Source organism: Bufo bufo, chromosome 1 (genome assembly GCF_905171765.1).
Source record: "Bufo bufo chromosome 1, aBufBuf1.1, whole genome shotgun sequence".
NCBI lineage: Eukaryota > Metazoa > Chordata > Amphibia > Anura > Bufonidae > Bufo > Bufo bufo.
In genome coordinates, this window is record NC_053389.1 from 56,961,185 (window position 1) to 56,980,650 (window position 19,466).

The following is a 19,466-nucleotide window of genomic DNA, read 5'->3' on the forward strand; positions in this document are numbered from 1 at the left end:
AGCGTCTTGATCCCGGCGAATGGGCTCTTCACCCGCAGGTTTTTCTAGTCATCTGGTGTGCGATGGGGTCTGCCTGACGTGGATCTCATGGCCTCCTGTTTCAACCACAAGGTCGAGAAATTCGTTGTGCGGTTCAGGGATCCCATGGCCCTGACCTGCGTCGCCCTAGTGATTCCGTGGAGTCAGTTCACGTTTCCTTAGGCCGAATGCACACGGCCGTGGACCACGACTGAGCGGTCTGTGGTATCCAGACCCTGCATCCTGCTGACAGCAGGAGCGCACAGCGTCATTGGTTGCTATGACGCCGTGCACTTCATGCTGCCGCTGCACTACAGTAATGCACTCGTATAGATCATACGACGGCGGTGTGCATTCGGCCTTGCATGTTCCCCCCCTCTTACGCTCATTCCACATCTCCTCTGGAAGATCGGGTCTGAAGGTCTGCCCGTCATTCTCGTGGCCCCCAATTGGCCATGCCGGGTGTGGCACACATCTCTAGTCACCCTCCTTGCCGACTAATCCTGGCGTCTTCCTCTTCGGGAGAACCTCCTTGTAGCAGGGACCGATCTTCCACACGAATTTAGGGTTGCTACATTTAACGGCATAGCTGTTGAAGCCACTGTACTGAGGGCTCGGGGTTTCTCGGATGCTGTGGGTCCAGACCATGATTCGTGCCAGAAAGTAGTCATTTTTCCTGAATCTACCATCTGACCTGGAAGTCGTACTTTATTTGGTGCGCGCGTCACCAGCTGTCTCCTATTCGTTTCTCGTTGCCGTGACTCTTGTCTTTCCTGCAGTCGGGTATGGACTTGGGGCTGGCTCTCAGCTCCCTCAAAGGGCACGTTTTGGCTCTTTCTAGTCTCTTTCAGCGGAACTTGGATTCGCTTCCTGCGGTTCGGACCTTCCTGCAGGGGGTTGCGCATGCTGCACCCCCTTCCCGTCCTCCGATGAATCCTTGGGATCTTAATCTACTGCTCAGTGCTCTCCAGTCTTCTCCGTTTTGAGCCTTTGCAGGAGGTGGCCTTTTTGGTGGCAATCGCTTCTATCCGTAGGGTGTCGGAACTTGCGGCTCTTTCCTGTCGGTCGCCTTTCTTGATCCTCCATCGGGACAAGGTAGTCCTTTGCCCTGTTCGGTCCTTCCTTCCGAAGGTTGTGTCTGCATTCCATCTCAGTGAAGAGATCATTCTCCCTTCATTTTGTCTGACCCGTCCCCCAATGACACGGGTGAGAACTACATTTTTGTACTTACCGTAAAATCGGTTTCTCTTCCGTTCATTGGGGGACACAGCACCCGCTCATTCACGGGCTTTTTTTTTTTTTTTTCTGGCCTGCGTGGTTCTGGGTTTGTACATAGTTTAGTTTCCTGTTTTTTGTCTGGCTTCTCCTACTGCTCTTGCACTAACTGATTTAGCTTAGTCCCTGTAGGAAGGGTCTAGCTGAAGGGAGGAGCTCACACCTTTGTGCTTAGTGTCCGACTCCTAGTGGCAACAGCTATACCTGTGTCTCTTACTTACGGTAAGTACAAAAATCTAGTTTTTGCGATAATGGCGGCCATCTTGGTGCAGTCCTCAGCGGAGCTCATACAATAAATGTACTGCGATCATGAACTCTATTATTGGTTATCGGGTTCGTCCAAAGCAGGAGAAATCCGATTCGATCATGACTAGCTGCAATTTTATTTATTTTTATGCTCCAGAAAAATGCAGATAAAACGAGTTTTGGGGTGAAAAAATGTAGTGTGAAACCACCATCAGGCTGGTATCACAACAATGTCTATTTTGCAAAAACTGCTTTGTTGCAGCATTTTTTTGCTTCACTTTTATTTTATTTTTTTTGCAATGAAAGGAGCTGGATCCACATGTTTGGGCAGTAGTAGAGTATAAACCTGCCTATGGACAGCGAGTGCAGTGTTTCTTGGCACATAAATGCATGGGTTCATGGTGTGTGCAAGCCAAGAAATAAAATGCAGCGCCCCTGCGGTAGGTAGCTGTGTAAGTGCGCTGCCAGCTCGTAGATATGCTGTCGGTGTAACACATGTGAGTGCACACATGGCCGTCTCACATGGGACACTGAAGGTAATGTGTTCCGCTCTGGTGTTGAGGCAATCTCTGAAGTAAAAGTATTATAAGGGCTATCCATGGGATAGGTGAAGATCACCAGAATGTGGTCACTAGCCTCACGTTCAGACGGGTTTGAATGGTCATGCGTGCACCGTATCCTCCTATGTCTGAGACTGCCAGGAGCTTGTGGCTTCATGATTTGCTGCTCTCTTCTATTGCAGGTGTACCTTTGCCGTCTCTCGGCTGACACCGTGCGCTTTCCAGTGTCTGTCACTCAAGAGTCCCCCGCTGCCGTATCCTGTGATACCTACCAGGTCTCCTTAACTATACAGAGTGCAAAGGTGATGCTTCTAGTTATACCTCTTGTATAGAAATGACTAGGCAGACTCCATTCAGCAAGCCAAAAACTCACAAAGAACATAATCCAGCACTGCGACGGTTCATTAAAACGAGAATCTGTCAGCAGATTTGTCCCTATGACACCAGCTGACCTGTTACATGTGCACTTGGGAGCTGAAGGCATCTGTGTTGGTCCCATGGTCATATGTGTCCACATCGCTGAGAGAGATAATGTTTTATTATATGGAAATGAGCCTCTAGGAGCAACGGGGGCGTTACCATTACACCTAGAGGCTCCGCTCTCTCTGCAAGAAGTCGGAGCCTCTAAGAGTAATGGCAATGCTCCTAGAGGCTCACTTGCATATCCTATGAACATGGGAAGCCTATTGGTATGTTTCTGGATTTTTGGGAAGAAACCAGAGCACCTGGACCAAGCACGGGGAGCACATGCACCATGCAGATGTTTTCAATCTATTAGTCGTACATACGGTAACCCCCACACATCACAATCAATAAGATGCCAGGGGGAGAAAACCAGAACTGGATCGCACCTCCACAATGCTATGCTTTGATCTAATTAAACTCGCTTCTCAGCGCCATATTGAAGTGTACAGCCCCCCCATACTGCACGCTGTACAAGAGGCATTAGTGTACATTTTAATCAAAAGGCATAGGCCCACTCACCACGCCAAGGTCACCTTTGAGTGGGACCTACTCTGACAAAAAGGCGCAGCGACAATGCGGTGACAAAGCGGCACTGCCCTAGTGGGCGGCGGGACCCAGGAGTCAAACAGCACCGCTGCTGTCTAACAATGCCACCCCTGGCACTGGGTCCCACCAACCCACCAGCAGAGCGCCACAAAGACAAAGGCCACAACGCAGTACTGCACCATGTGAACAGTTGTCTAACACAACATGTCCATTGCTATCAGGAGCTACAGATCAATGACAACTTTTTCCCCCCCCTGGCATGTTATTGGACTATCTTTTTCTTTATTACTGGTATCAGCACTCCTCCCATGCGACACAGGTGGTTTTAATCACAGTAGCTGGCATAAAGTGGTCATTGACCTGTAGCTCCTGATAGTAGTGGACATGTTGTGTTAGACAACTGTTCACATGGTGCAGTACTGCGTGGTGGCCTTAGTTTTTGTGGCGCTCTGCTGGTGGGTTGGTGGGACCCAGTGCCAGGGGTGGCCTTGTCAGACAGCAGAGGTGCTGTTTGACTCCTGGGTCCCGCCGCCCACTAGGGCAGTGCTGCTTTGTCACCGCATTGTCGCATGAAGTATGGGGGGCTGTACACTTCAATATGGCGCTGAGAAGAGAGTTGAATTAGCTCCAAGCATAGCATTGTGGATGTGCGATCCAGTTCTGTTTTCTCCCCCTGATAATCACAATCGATGAGGTACACCATATATGCCAAGTTGCAATGAATACAGGACCGCTATAAATTATGGCATCTGTCGGGTTGCCCAATAATAATTGATGGCCTTAAAGCACCATCGACACTCCTCATGACTTCTTGATATGTTGCTTCTTGGGTAATCTTAGTGCTGAGACCGTGGCACGCCACTTCACCTCCTTATGTCTCCTCTCTGCTTTTTACTGAGGCTAGACATGGTCAGCCATTAAGAATTATGGGCCCACCTTGCAGCCTCTAGTGGGGGGGAAAAAAACAGAAGCAAACCGGAGATGATTAAAGAGATTGTCTATTTCTATGCAACATTATCCATGGAAACCCCATCCTTATTCTCAGGGTTGGAGGTGGGGTCGGACCTCTACCAGTTATAGCACCAGTAGCCTCATGGTTTGCTTTTCTGTCACTTCCAGATAGAAGTTCGATTGCAGGAGCTGCAGCAGGCAGGCCTCCTGGTGTCGTGGAGTTTCGCGGAGCGTCCCGATATGCTGCTTCATGTTGCACCCAAGCCGTCACATCAGGTATGTGCTGAACAGTGTGTCTCCTTCTCTACTTTCATTTGGCGATTTCATTGTAGGTCCCAATAACTTTTTGAGGTTTTGTCTGTGTCCGTAGAAGAGTGAAGGAGGCGCAGACCTCTGTACGGTTCAAGACCTAGTACAAAACGCGTTGCTCACAGCAGAGCCAGCCATGATGTTCAACCTAAAAGCTCCTGATAGTAATCTGGTGAGTCCTCGACTAGTCCCCCTGCGCTACATCCTGTCTGTCTTTATCTTCTCATTTTATAGTCCTATCTGTACTGCATAGGGTGTCTGTGACAGACTGATTCAGGGGTCGCCAAGTAGAACCGACAGCTTGAAACTTCTGGTTCGACAGCTGCACTTGCGGGATGTTGTTCTGCAAGATTCAGGTTGGTTACGGTATTTTATATTCTTATATAGGTGCAGTTGGAGCAGACTTGGGCCTGATGCACACGGCTGAGGGTTACCGGGCTCCCATAGAGAAACGTGGCCCCTGCTGTACCTTCATATGGCTCCATTAGCATATGAAGGGATAGTCTAGGGCAGAATATATCACTATACATTAGTGCATGGAGGTTGTGTGACTTTGTACTAAGTAGCATTACGGAGTCCTTAAAGAGGTATTCCAGAAAAATATATTTAAAGGGGCTGTCAAGGTATACACACTCACCCGATCTCAGATGGGGTGGGGGGGTGAAAAAACGCCTGTGTGTGCTGGGCGGTCAGGTTACTGAAGCAACCATCTGATGCCCAGTGAGTATGGTGCTAGGGTCCTATTGCAGTAGTCAGAGCCGCCATTTAAGTGCTGTCGTTAACAGAACTTTTTTGATTTTAAGTTTTAATTGTTTGGGTGCTGATACCTTAAAAAGTAACTAAACCTTTATCTAAACTTCTAATATGTTCTCCTTAATGCCCTAATAAAACTGTCTAATATACTTTACTTTATTGATTTTTCTATGTTTACTTTACCTTTTGCTACCTATAGCGCACCATTCCCTGGTGCGCTTAAAACGCTGTTCTCTGTACACCGCTGAGCTGTCAGTAGTGTGCGGGGTACATTTTAAGAATGGGCAGCAGCAGCGCTGCGAGTACGGGCAGGAGCGCATATTGCTGCACCTGCCCGTACTTCCTGGACCATTACTAACTCTTGGCATAGCACGTAGGTACCCATGTACTATGCCAGGATTAGCTGAGCGGGCTTATGCTTCTGCCTGCTCCGCTAGGCTATGAAAGCTAAAATGCAGTTCTCTTAGCTTATTGTAGCAGGCAGAAGCAGGAGCCCGCTCAGCTATTCCTGGCATAGGTACCCTGTACCCATGTACTATGTGCTATGCCAAGAGTTGGTAATCGTCCATGGAGTACTGGCAGTGGGCGTCTCAGAACCTAGAACCCCCGCCCCCCCTCAATCAAAATGTCTAACCTGTCACTATGCCAAATCTTTTTTTTAAATGCTAGATTCCTAGGGGTTTATTCCCCTACATCCAGTCATGTCACCGCTTTCATTTTATAGCCTATGATTGCACTCCATGGACATGTTCTCCACTCATTTTCTTTGGCTCGTTTCCTAGACGTTGAGCTGATATGTGAAGCTGAAATGGATGGTCAGCGGAAGAAAACCGGCTGCGCCAGGATGCATAAAACGGGAGAGGCCTGGAGCGTTTCATGGAGTGAGGAGATGATACTGTGAGCAGGTGTAAGGGGGTAACTGGGGTCGTATGGCGTAAATACCTGTTGGGGTGATTTCTGGGAGGGTGCTTCTGGCTAGTGGGGGTAATATGTGCTCTTGTGACTTCATGATAAAGTCCGACTCTTCTCCCCGTACAGTCAACTCACTCCTCAGAGCAGGGAGCTGTCGTTGAAAGTCTGGCAGATGGGGAGAGACGCAGACGGTGAGTTTATTTTTTGCAAACCCTCCCATAGATTGAAACTTGTGCCAGTGACATCTAGAAGTATTCATACATCCTTTCATTCCCCCCTTATAGATATTCTCCTGGGTCACACCAAGGTGGCTCTGAAGTCACCGGAGAGAGACCTGTGTGGAAAGCGTGTGTGCCCACTGACCATGTGCACCATGCTGCCTGAGATCCCTGCACCGTCAATATCTGTGGAGGTGAGTAGTGATTGAAAATGAGAACGTCTTGAAGGAGCACCAATCCAGTATTCATGGCGTGACTGGCAGATATTGACTGCTGGGACCCCCCCACCGACTACAAGCGCAGAAGACATGCTTTTAATAACCTCTTGTTTTGGTCTGACACTGTTAAAAAATAAAAAAATAAAATAAAATGCAAAGCGGTGTAGATGTATGAGCGCTGGAGCTGTATAGTGAGGCTGGAAACGTAGGACTACCTTCTAAGCCATTTCACCCCTCAATAGTCACTTGTCCTACACAATAGTCAATTGACCAGGTTATCTAAGTGGTTGGAAAGAAAGAGGGTCCTTCTGTCGCTTCATTGGAGGTTGCGGGGAGCTGATTGGTTTCCAGGCACCCTGGGGCCTAATGAAGGCCTTCAGTGTGTGTAGGCCCATTAGGCCCTGCCGTTATAGATGCAAGCGCACAGTCAAGTCTTAAGATTTTGTTTTCCATCTTTTTCATAGTTCTATATATCGGAGGCAAATCTACTGCGGGCAACCTTGGGGACTCCAATGCAGAGAATTAATATTACGCCTACCAAGAAAGTGGAGATGGATCGTGCAGTGATGCCAGATGGTACTATTGTAACTACTGTGACGACTATTCAGTCGAGGCCAAAGCTTGACGGTAAGATAGGTAAGTTACCGGAAACGTGATCCACAAAAACCAATACAGTATGCAGTACAGCTCCAGATCAATCGGGCCATTTAGAGGCTGTAATCCTTGCAAAGGTGGCCAGCCATGGGGAAGCACCCATCCTTGCCCCCAGGACCTGTGCCACCCCCATCTTTATCATCAGGTAATTAGGGAAAGTATAGGGAAAGGTTGGGCTAGGCAGGGATATAAAAGGGAAAGTTGGTGGTTAAAAAAAAAAGTTTGGTTGCATCACCCTAAGTAGGGTGTCTGGGGTCCACAGCACAGCTGTGTGACCCTAGACCCCCCCAGGGGTGCTGCTGCTTGTCCCCCCTCCCCCCACAACTTTTTTTTTTTTGTGCATACGCTGACTGTGGCCGGCACTCTTAGCGTCCGGCCACTGTTAGCGCATTGCACACCCCACCGCTGATCAACTTCGGACGGATGATCAGCGGTTTTGAATTTCTTTTTTTTCCCCTTTTTAGTCAGTTTTTTTTTTTTTTTCTGTTCGTTTTAGGGATAAGTCCGCGAACACCCGTGCACCCACGCAAACCAAATAAAGATTTACACATACACACGCAGACACACACTCCCCTATGGCCCGCGGGACGTTCTCGGCCGAGGAGGCATACACCCAGCTTGCCTCTGACTCTGAGAGTCCCAGTGTTGACGAGGATGACCCCACTTTCCTGTTGTCATCCGCGTCATCTAGCGATGATGATGAGCCCCCAAGGCGGCGTAGACGCCGCCAGGCGGAGCAGACGCCGCCAGGCGGAGCAAGGGGACCGCCATGCTAGGGACCCTGTGGGCCCACACTAGTACGAGCAGCTCTGGGGCTCGTACTAGTTTTCCGGCCCACCAGTTAAATCCACCGGAGCACCCTGTCGGTGAACCTGTCTGGTGTACCCCAGAGCGATTTATGAGCCCGTGATTCCTGATTTTGTAGGCCGATCAGGAATTCAGAATTCCAGTGGGCTTCACTGAATGACTTTTTTAGTCATATTTTTTTCCAGTGACCCACTGGTAAATCTAATGGGCGTACAGGTTCGTCTGCTCCACCAACAGTTCGTTGCTCAACACCCGGGCTCCTTTTTGGCCAGGCCCAGTGGCTGGACGCCGGTCAGTGCAGCCGAGATGAGGACATTTTGGGGCCTCGTGCTGCATATGGGCCTGGTCAAGAAAACTAGTGTCAGGCATTACTGGAGTGGGGACGTCCTCTACCACAGTGTTTCCCAACCAGCGTGCCTCCAGCTGTTGCAAAACTACAACTCCCAGCATGTCCGCACAGCCTTTGGCTGTGCGGGCATGCTGGGAGTTGTAGTTCTGCAACAGCTGGCGGCACACTGGTTGGGAAACACTGCTCTACCAGACCCCACTTTATAGTACGGCCATGACATGCTCCCGGTTTGAGGCAATCCGGAAATGTCTGCATTATTCACCCCCCCCACCAAGTTGATCCTGCCTATGACCGTCTGTATAAGATACGGCCGGTCATCAATCATTTTGGGGCCAAATTTGTACAGGCCTACGTACCTGGAAGGGAGGTTGCGGTTGATGAGTCTCTCATTGCGTTCAAGGGGAGACTCATTTTCCGCCAGTATGTTCCCTCAAAGCAGGCGAGGTATGGCGTGAAGCTGTACAAACTTTGTGAGAGTACCCGTATTCAACCCCCAGAATCCCCCCCCCCCCCCCCACTCTGGGTGTTAGCGGGAAACTTGTGTGGGACCTTATGTCCCTCGCCGCCAGATCCACGTCCGCTTGTGGGACCGTGCGGAAAAATCAACGCGGCCTCCCTGCCCACCCCCTCCAGGTACCTATCCCCGGGGGTGAGACCCGAGCCCTTACCACTGGAAACCTGTTGCTGGTCAGGTATAAGGACAAGAGGGATGTCCTTGTACTGTCCACAATCCACGGTAATGGCATCACCCCTGTCCCTGTGCGAGGTACCACAGCAACGGTCCTCAAGCCGGATTGTATCGTCGACTATAATCGGTATATGGGAGGAGTTTATCTCTCTGATAAAGTCCTCAATCCATATATAACACCATGCACAAAACCCAGGCATGGTACAAAAAAGTTGCGGTCTACTTGGTACAGGTTGCTTTGTACAACCCTTTTGTACTATCCCGAAGCGCTGGCAACACAGGGACATTCCTTCAGTTCTATGAGGCAGTCCTCAAGACCCTGATCTTTTCGGACCAGGAAAGAGCAGGTCGGAGTACCTCGGGAACTGGAGGTGCCCGGATCGTCCCTGGCCAACACTTTCCAGGTGTGGTCCCCCATACTGGAAAGAAGGGACGGACCCAAAAAATGTGCAGTGTGTGTCGCAGGAGGGGGATATGGAAGGACACCACTACTCAGTGTGACACGTGCCCCGATCATCTGGGCCTCTGCATTGACTGTTGCTTCAGGGAGTACCACACTTCCATGGAGTACTAAATTTATATCCCAATTTAGCCACTGACTATCAGATTAAAAAAAATGGTTCTCAGACTTGAGACGCCCAAAAAAATTGTAAAAACTAAAATAATTTAAAAAAAGTATACAAATTGGGTATCGCTGCGTCGGTAATAATCTCCTCTATAAAAATACCCCATGACCTAACCCCCCAAATTAACACGGTCCAAAAAAGAGCTTTTTTTGTCACTTTTCACAACAAAAATTTTAATAGCAAGCGATCAAAAAGTCATATAGCCCCCAAAATAGTGCCAATTAGACAGTCCTCTCATCCTGCAAAAAATGAGCCCCTACATAAGATAATCGCCAAAAAAAAAAATGACTTAGACTTTAGAAATACAAAAACATTTTTTTTGTATCAAAAAGGATAATATAGTCTAAAACCTAAATAATTGGAAAAAAGTAGACTTATTAGGTATCGCCGCGTCCATAAGAATCTCCTCTATAAAAATACCCCATGACCCAACCCCCCAGATTAACAGGGTCAAAAAAATAAAAAAAACTGTGCCAAAACAGCTATTTTGGGCACTTTTCCATTTCAATCCGTTTTTTCTGGTAACAAAGCAAGGGTTAACAACCAAACAATACTTAATATTTATTACCCTGATACTGCAGTTTACAGAAACGCCACATTTGTGGTCGTAAACTGCTGTATCCCTAAAGGGCAGGGCGCAAAAGGAAAGGACCGACATGGTTTCTGGAAGGCCGATTTTGATGGCCTTTTTTATTGACACCATGTCCCTTTTTGAAGCCCCCCTAGAGTAAAAACTCTCTAAAAGTGACCCCTTCTAAGAAACTACACCCCTCAAGGTATTCAAAAATGATTTTACAAACTTTATTAACCCTTTAGGTGTTCCTCCAAAAGTTAATGGCAAATGGAGATGACATTTCAGAATTTAAATTTCCATTACGCCCCATGACAGCACCTGTGAGAGATCCTCCTCCTTCCGGACAGGAAACAGGAACTTCCCAGATCTTTAAATTGGTCCCATGCCTTCCACCTTCAGTTCTTTCCTGTTTCCTGTCCAGGGACAGGAGGATTTCTTTCCAGGTCTATTTTTGTGGCTGCAGGACCTCTAGGGTTAAGACGAAACCTAGTGGAGGTACCTGTCGGCGTAAGTCTCCACTAGGAGCCGCTGAGAAGCCCGGCGTCTGCATTTTCTTCCCTTCTTCGGAGCCATGGGGGGATGCCTGGGCTGCCTCGTGTCCCTGCCTGCCGGCGAAGTCGCGGCATGAGGGGGGAGCTGTGTCTTCCCTCTCATTGAGGCTGGCTGTGCTGGACGCGCGCGTCGCGCCGGAAGTGACGCGTGCGTTCCACCGGCCGGAAGGGGAGGAGCTAAAACATGGCGGGCGCTGCGCGGCCCATTTGAAAAAGGGAACGCCGGCCAGCCAGCATTGAGGGAGTAGCAGCAGGATCGACTGGCACAAGCAGAACCTACAGCCCTCGATTGCCCCCCTTTACACAGCATGATGATGCAGGAAGAAGGGGATGTTCAACAGCGCACCGACAGACAGGAGCAGCTTTTGGAACCCAGCATGGTACTCCTGGGGGTAAGAGGGGTTAACCCCCACCATCTCCCTTTGGGGAGTTATTATTTTGGTCAGGTTTAACTGATGGGATGTTTTATTAAATGCAGGCTAAAGAGGCCCCAAGGAAAGCTTCCCACAAAAGAGCTAAGGAGTGTGGAATCTGCAAGAGGAAGTTGGATTCATCTTACTCCAAGACATGTTGTCAGCCATGTCTGGATAAGTTAGTGGCAGAGGAGTCGCCATCTTTATTACAGAGTATCCAGAATTTAGTAAAAAGTGAAGTCCGTTCGTCCGTAGAGGAGCTTAGAAAATCCCTGCCTAGCTCATCCAGGCATAAGAAGGCCCAGGCGGTAGCGGAGGATACTACGGACTCCGAGTCTGAGGAGGGCGCTATTGTAGACTCAGATTCCTCTTCCGAGGATTTGACAGGGAAGCCGTTGTTTAGAGTTGAAGATACGGACCTATTATTGAAGGCGGTTAGATCCACGATGGAGCTGGGGGAGGAAAAGGAGTCCAGGTCTAGACCAGAGCTGATGTTTGAGAGCCTTAAGCCCAAAAGGTCTAGAGTTTTCCCCATTCAGGACTGTATCAAGGACCTGATTAAACGTGAATGGGAGAAGCCCGATAAAAAATTCTTTATCCCTAGAGCGGTCAAGAGAAAGTACCCCTTTGATGATCAGGAGGTCTCAGCTTGGCAGGAGGTACCAAGGGTAGACGCTCCTGTAGCTAAAATAAATAAGAAATCAGCCCTTCCGTTTGAGGATCTAGGGTCCCTTAAGGATCCCATGGACAAAAGGGCTGACGCATACTTAAGGAAGAATTGGGAAGCTTCCACCTCTGCCTTTAAGCCTAATATAGCAACTACCTCGGTGGCTAGGTCATTAAAGCTCTGGTTGGAGGAATTAGAGTCTCATATAGAGAATAAGACTCCTAGGGATCAGCTGCTTGAGGCAATACCAACTATGTCCAGGGCAGTGGACTTTATTTCTGATGCCTCTGCTGATGCATTGAGGCTTTCCGCTAGGGCGGCTGCTCTATCCAATTCAGCCAGAAGGTCCTTATGGTTGAAAGGGTGGAGGGGCGACGTAGCTTCAAAATCTAAGCTTTGCGCCTTACCTTGCCAAGGAGATTTTTTATTTGGATCAGCCTTAGATGACATTTTAGATAAGGCATCCGATAAAAAGAAAGGATTTCCAGCTCCGTCCTTTCCTAAACAGGGGAAGCCATTTCGGAATAATGAAAGAAGGAAGGCTTTTGGGGATCCAAAGAAAAGGAGGGAGTGGAGATCTGATAAATCAAAGAGTGTCCTGTTTAAGCCCAGACCTCAAACATCAGGTTCCACTCAACAATGACGCCAGACCCCAGGTGGGCGGTCGTCTTTCTTTATTTTTTCCAGCCTGGCAAAATATTACCGCAAGCGCCTGGGTAAAGGATATTATAAAGGAAGGCTATCGCCTAGACTTCAAGAGACTACCACCCAGGACATTCAAAGTTACTTCTTTAAATCAAAATTCTCCAAAACAGGTGGCGCTTTCGGAGGAAATAAACAGCCTCCTGGGAAAGGCAGTCCTTGTCCCAGTCCCCAAGGACGAACAAGGAGAGGGTTTCTATTCAACCCTATTTCTGGTCCCCAAGCCCAACGGTACGTTCAGACTGATTATAAATTTAAAGGGTCTCAACCAGTATCTGTCCTACCAGAAGTTCAGGATGGAGTCCATCTCCTCCACAGTCCTCCATCTGTTTCCCAACTGCGTGATGGCCTCAATAGACATAAAGGACGCCTACTACCACGTGCCCATCCATCCCTCGTCCCAAAAATACCTGAGGGTGGCAGTGAAGATGGGGGAATCAATCGTCCATTTACAGTTCAGAGCACTTCCTTTTGGGGTATCACAGGCGCCGAGGCTCTTCACAAAGCTGATGGCGGAGGTAATGGCGGAAGTAAGGAGGTCGGACATCATTATAATCTCATACCTGGACGACCTTCTCCTGGTAGGGCAGTCCCCAGAGCAGTTGAAATCTCACATACAGAAGGTCCTGGGGATCCTGATGAGCCTGGGCTGGTTAATAAATTGGGACAAATCATCCCTGATTCCAACATCCAGATGCGTTTTCCTCGGCATCCTGTTAGACTCTCAGACTCAGAAATCTTATCTTCCAGCAGACAAAAAGGAGGGGATTCAGCAGAGGATCAGGTCTTTCAGCAAGGTCAAGGAAGTCCCCTTAAGAAAAGCTATGTCTATTCTGGGTCTGATGACGGCTTGTATTCCGGCTGTGAAGTGGGCCCAATTCAGGTCCAGAATACTGCAACGGCTCATTCTATCCAAATGGGATGGGAGGTCGCTATCCCTGGATCACAAGATTGTGGTCCCGGGTTCAGTAATCCGGTCCCTAGCTTGGTGGCTAAAGGCTTCGAACCTCGGTCGGGGGGTAGAGTGGGTGAGACACGATCCCTTGATAATTACTACCGACGCAAGCCCTTGGGGATGGGGGGCCCATTCAGTTTTGGGGTTTTTCCAAGGTCCTTGGTCAAGAGACCAGAGTGCTCAGTCCCAAAATGCCAGGGAATTAAGAGCAGTCCTGTGTGCACTAGAGAAAAGTCTCCCTTTTTTGTCCCAAAAGCATGTCAGGATCCTATCAGACAACGCCTCGGTGGTGGCTTATATAAACAAACAAGGGGGGACAAGATCCTATCAACTAATGGAGCTGGCATCCAGGATTTTCTTGTTGATACAGAAGAAAGTCCTGTCCCTCTCAGCGGTGCACCTGAAAGGCTCAGAGAATCACCAGGCGGACTTTCTCAGCAGACACAGATTCAGTCAGGCGAATTGGTGTCTGAATCAGGAAGTGTTTCACCAAATACAGGCCCTATGGGGATCCCCTACGATAGATCTATTCGCCTCAGTGGAAAACAAAAAGTGCAAAAAGTTCTTTTCTCTCAGCAGGGAGGATCAGTCGATAGGCACAGATGCGCTCTCACAGTCGTGGGGGAAAGGCCTAGTCTATGCGTTTCCTCCCATCAGTCTATTGCCCAGAGTGATCCAGAAGATCAGAGGGGAGCAGGCGACGGTGATACTAATAGCACCGTTCTGGCCAAGAAGAGTCTGGTTTGCTTGGTTGAGGAGACTATCAATAGCCGATCCTTGGGTGCTTCCAGAACGACAGGACCTATTATATCAGGGCCCTCTACATCATCCGGAAGTCAAGAACCTCCACCTGACGGCTTGGATTTTGAGAGGACATTCTTCAGGTCTAGAGGCCTATCAGAACAGGTCATTGGGACTCTCCTAGCTAGTAGGAAAAAAGTCACCTCCGAAATCTATCTGAGAGTATGGAAAACCTTCCTTCGGTTTGCAGGTCCAGGCTTAGACTTGAGCTCACCCAACATCCCGTTAATTTTGAACTTTTTGCAGGAAGGCCTTAACAAAAAGCTTAAACCCAGCACTCTCAAGGTGCAGGTCTCAGCTCTGAGTGTCCTGTTTGACTTTCGATTGGCTACTCATCCTTGGGTCAAAAGGTTCATTAGGGGGTCCTCTAGACTATGTCCTGTAGTTAGATCTAAGTCAGCCCCCTGGGACCTTAACTTGGTTCTTTCTGCTCTAACCAAGGCTCCGTTTGAACCTCTGGGGGACATCCCCTTAAAGATGTTGTCCTATAAGACCGTATTTTTAGTGGCCATTACATCTGCCAGACGAGTAGGAGAGCTGTCCGCCTTGTCCTCTTCCCCACCATATACTCAGATTCTGGAGGATAGGATTGTTTTCAAACCAGACCCTGCATTCCTGCCCAAAGTAGTGTCTGTATTCCATAAGTCTCAGGAGATAGTTCTCCCTTCCTTTTGTCAGGACCCAAAGAATGAGGGAGAAAGATCCTTTCATACTTTAGACGTTAGAAGGTGTGTCTGTGAGTATTTAGAGTCTACAAAGGACTTTAGAAAGACCCCGCAACTCTTTGTTCAATTTCAGGGTCAGAACAGGGGCTCAAAGGTTACAAGCCGTACCTTAGCCAGATGGATCAAGAGAGCGATAGGTTTGGCATATTCACTATCAGAGTGTCAGGTCCCTTCAGATTTTTCAGCCCATTCTACCAGGGCAGTAGCCTCTTCCTGGGCAGAAAAAGGGTGTGCTACTATAGATCAGATCTGTAGGGCTGCAACGTGGAGTTCTCCCTCTACGTTTTACAAGCACTACAGGTTGGACCTTTCATCTGTGCAGGATTTGTCTTTTGGGAGAAAGGTGCTGCAGGCTGTAGTCCCTCCCTAATAGTTATCTAGTCTAGTCTCTCACAGGTGCTGTCATGGGGCGTAATGGAAATACTTCAATTACTCTTACCGGTAATATGTTTTCCATGAGCCCATGACAGCACCTACATAATTCCCTCCCTTATTAAAAAAAAAAAAAAAAAAAGGAAAATATATAATCATAATAATAAGACTTTTATTTATAAAGAATGATGATGAAAAAAAAAAAAAAAAAAAAAGAGAGAGAGAAATTTACTCTTTAGTAGGGTGCCAAAGAAGAGATATGCCTGGCATATATTTGGTGCAGAGTTTTTTTCTGTTATGTTTTCTCGCCTATGTTGTTAGTTTTTACTATATATAGGTGCGTTGCTGGTCCCAGGAATCTTGTCAAATACTGAAGGTGGAAGGCATGGGACCAATTTAAAGATCTGGGAAGTTCCTGTTTCCTGTCCGGAAGGAGGAGGATCTCTCACAGGTGCTGTCATGGGCTCATGGAAAACATATTACCGGTAAGAGTAATTGAAGTATTTTTGGTAATCTTGCCTCACAAAAATGTAATATAGAGCAACAAAAAATCATATGTACCCTAAAAATAATCCCAACAAAACTGCCACCTTATCCCGTAGTTTCCAAATTGGGGTCACTTTTAGGGAGTTTCTACTCCAGGGGGGTTGAAACAGGACACGGTGTAAATAAACCGGTCCATAAAAATCAGCCCTCCAAAAACCAAACGGCGCACCTTTCACTCTACGCCCCGCTGTGTGGCCGTACAGTAGTTTACGGCCACATATGGGGAGTTTCTGTAAACGGCAGAGTCGGGGCAATAAAGATAGTCTTGTTTGGCTGTTAACCCTTGCTTTGTTAGTGGAAAAAATGGGTTAAAATGGAAAATGTGGCAAAAAAATGAAATTTTAAAATTTCATCCCCATTTGCCAATAACTCTTGTGCAACACCTAAAGGGTTAACGACGTTTGTAAAATCAGTTTTGAATACCTTGAGGGGTATAATTTCTAGAATGGGGTCATTTGTGGGTGGTTTCTATTATGTGAGCCTCACAAAGTGACTTCAGACCTGAACTGGTCCCTAAAAATTGGGTTTTTGAAAATTTCAGAAATTTCAAGATTTGCTTCCAAACTTCTAAGCCTTGTAACATCCCCAAAATATAAAATATCATTCCCAAAATGATCCACACATGAAGTAGACATATGGGGAATGTAAAGTAATAACTAATTTTGGAAGGTATTACTATGTATTATAGAAGTAGAGGAAATGGAAATTTAGCAATTTTTTCAAATTTTGGTAAATTTGGTATTTTTTATAAAAATTTTTTTTATTTTTTTTACTTTATTTTATCAGTGTCATGAAGTACAATATGTGACGAAAAAACACTCTCAGAATGGTCTGGATAAGTCAAAGCGTTTTAAAGTTATCAGCACTTAAAGTGACACTGGTCAGATTTGCAAAAAATGGCCTGGTCCTTAAGGCCTCTTTCACACGGGCGTTGCTGAAAAATGCGCGGGCGCGTTGCGGGAACACCCGCGATTTTTCCGCGCGAGTGCAATACATTGTAATGCGTTTTGCACTCGCGTGAGAAAAATCGTGCGTGTTTGGTACCCAAACCCGAACTTCTTCACAGAAGTTCGGGCTTGGGATCGGTGTTCTGTGGATTGTATTATTTTCCCTTATAACATGGTTATAAGGGAAATAATTGCATTCTGAATACAGAATGAAAAGTAAAATAGCACTGGAGGGGTTAAAAAAAATAAAAAATAATTTAACTCACCTTAATCCACTTGATAGCGCAGCCGGCATCTGCTTCTGTATTCTTTTCTTTAGGACCTGGCTAAAGGACCTTCGATGACGTCACTCTGGTCATCACATGGTACGTCACATGATCTTTTACCATGGTGAATCACCATGGTAAAAGATCATGTGACGTACCATGTGATGACCGGAGTGACATCATCGAAGGTCCTTAAACTATAGTTAATGCTCTCCACAGGTCCTATACAGTAAAAGAGTCAGACGGAGATGCCGGGCATCGCGAGCAAGTGGATTAAGGTGAGTTAAATGATTTTTATTTATTTTTTAACCCCTCCAGCCCTGTTTTACTTAGCATTCTGTATTCAGAATGCTATTATTTTCCCTTATAACCATGTTATAAGGGAAAATAATAAGGTTCGGGTCTCCATCCCGATCGTCTCCTAGCAACCGTGCGTGAAAATCGCACCGCATCCGCACTTGCTTGCGGATGCTTGCGATTTTCACGCAACCCCATTCATTTCTATGGGGCCTGCGTTACGTGAAAAACGCACAAAGAGGAGCATGCTGCGATTTTCACGCAACGCAAAAGTGATGCGTGAAAATCACCGCTCGTGTGCACAGCCCCATAGAAATGAATGGGTCAGTATTCAGTGCGGGTGCAATGCGTTCAACTCCCGCATCGCATCCGCGCGGAATACTCGCTCGTGTGAAAGGGGCCTAAGGTGAAATAAGGCTGAGTCCTGAAGGGGTTAATTAGGGCCTCATTATGGTGTCTTGTCAGGTTCATTACTTGTTACAGTAGTTGAATTTGCAGTTTAGCAGGGACTATTTATACAACATCACTTTTTTATTTATTTTTTAATTTTTTTTGAGAATTAAGTTTTTTTCTTTTTAATTAAGCTTTTGTTTGGCCCAGATTCTCCTGCCAGATCACCGTCTAAAGTTGAAGTGACCGAAAACAAACCAGTTTTATTCCCCCGAAGCTGCTCTGCTGGTTCTTCTCCAAGTGGCAGTGGTAGGTTACCTTTCCATTTCAGGCTTCTGTATGTTTCATAGCGGATAAAAAAAAATTGTGTTTTATCATTTACATACTAATCCTCTTGAATATTGAGGGTTCTTTGCATTACAAGGGTGAAATCTGCGACCTATAGAGTGCTGCAAATATGAAAGTTGGTCTGTGAGTAGGATTTGTCTCCTCCTGATCTGATGGACTGGCGCTCCATTCCTTCCCTATGTGGCTGACTGAGATGGAGTACAGTCCCTTTAACCACTTAACTGCAGCCTGCAGGAGGAAAGGAAAATGGTAAAAAAATAATTTAAAATATAAAGCTGTTGGTTATAATACACAGTGGACGCTGTAAATGAATTCCACAAACTGTAGAATTTTTTTAATTTTTTTTTATGCACTATATCTACCCCAAAATGGTTCCTTTAAAGAACAAAAAAAATAAATCAACCAACAAAATAATGAAAATAAAAAAAATTAAAGGGAAAAATTAAGTTATGACTGCTGGAACACAAAGGGGGAAATGTTACCAGTCCTTTAAAGAGGTTGTCTCTCTTCAGCAAAAGGCATGTATTACAGTGCTGCCCATAATTATTCATACCCCAGGCAAATTTTGACTTAAAGTTAATTTTATTCAACCAGCAAGTAATTTTTTGACCGGAAATGACATAGGTGTCTCCCAAAAGATAATAAGACGATGTACAAGAGGCATTATTGTGGGAAAAAAACATTTCTCAGCTTTTATTTACATTTGAGCAAAAAATACAAGATGTTCCGCACTGTGGAAAATCTCAGAGGACGTGGTCGGAAGCCAAAAGTGACACCTGTGCTGGCCAGAAGGATAGTTGTTAGAGAGGTGAAAAAGAATCCAAGGATCTCACCACCAAGGCCATCCTGGTGAATCTGGGCTCTGCTGGTGGCAATGTCTCAAGGCAGACAATCCAATGGACACTGCACAATGCAGACCAAGGAGGACGCCACTTCTCCAGATTAGGCACACAAAAGCTCGCTTGGCCTTTGCAAAAGCTCATCTGGACAAAAAAGACTTCTGGTTTTCTGTGTTATGGTCAGATGAAACAAAAATTGAATTGTTTGGTCACAATGATGTTTCCTTCATTTGGCGTAAAAAAGAAGCCTTCAGCCCAAAGAACGCCATCCTCACTGTCAAACATGGTGGTGGGAACCTAATGCTTTGGGGGTGTTTTTCAGCCAATGGACCAGGGAACCTAATCACAGTAAACGGCACCATGAAAAAAGAGCAATACATGAGGATTCTCAACAACAACATCAGGCAGTCTGCAGAGAAACTTGGCCTTGGGCACCAGTGGACATTTCAGCATGACAATGACCCAAAACACACAGCAA

At 46.8% G+C, this 19,466-nt stretch overlaps 1 protein-coding gene across 4 annotated transcripts in view; it reads left to right on the forward strand.

Annotated features, from left to right (window-relative positions):
* C2CD2L (C2CD2 like) overlaps positions 1-19,466 on the forward strand; it is a 55,259-nt gene that overhangs the window by 24,746 nt on the left and 11,047 nt on the right. For 2 of the 4 annotated variants that reach the window (XR_005777634.1, XM_040424877.1), the window contains exons 3-10: positions 2,282-2,401; positions 4,230-4,337; positions 4,432-4,542; positions 4,624-4,726; positions 5,906-6,020; positions 6,162-6,447; positions 6,936-7,107; positions 18,012-18,110. Coding sequence is in view for 3 of the 4 variants with exons in the window: in XM_040424877.1 (XP_040280811.1) it covers positions 2,282-2,401; positions 4,230-4,337; positions 4,432-4,542; positions 4,624-4,726; positions 5,906-6,020; positions 6,162-6,447; positions 6,936-7,107; positions 18,012-18,110 (1,114 nt within the window). In the remaining variant the exon portion in view is untranslated. The remainder of the gene's footprint in view (positions 1-2,281; positions 2,402-4,229; positions 4,338-4,431; positions 4,543-4,623; positions 4,727-5,905; positions 6,021-6,161; positions 6,448-6,935; positions 7,108-18,011; positions 18,111-19,466) is intronic. The other 2 variants (XM_040424901.1, XM_040424891.1) reach the window with 2 other exon arrangements.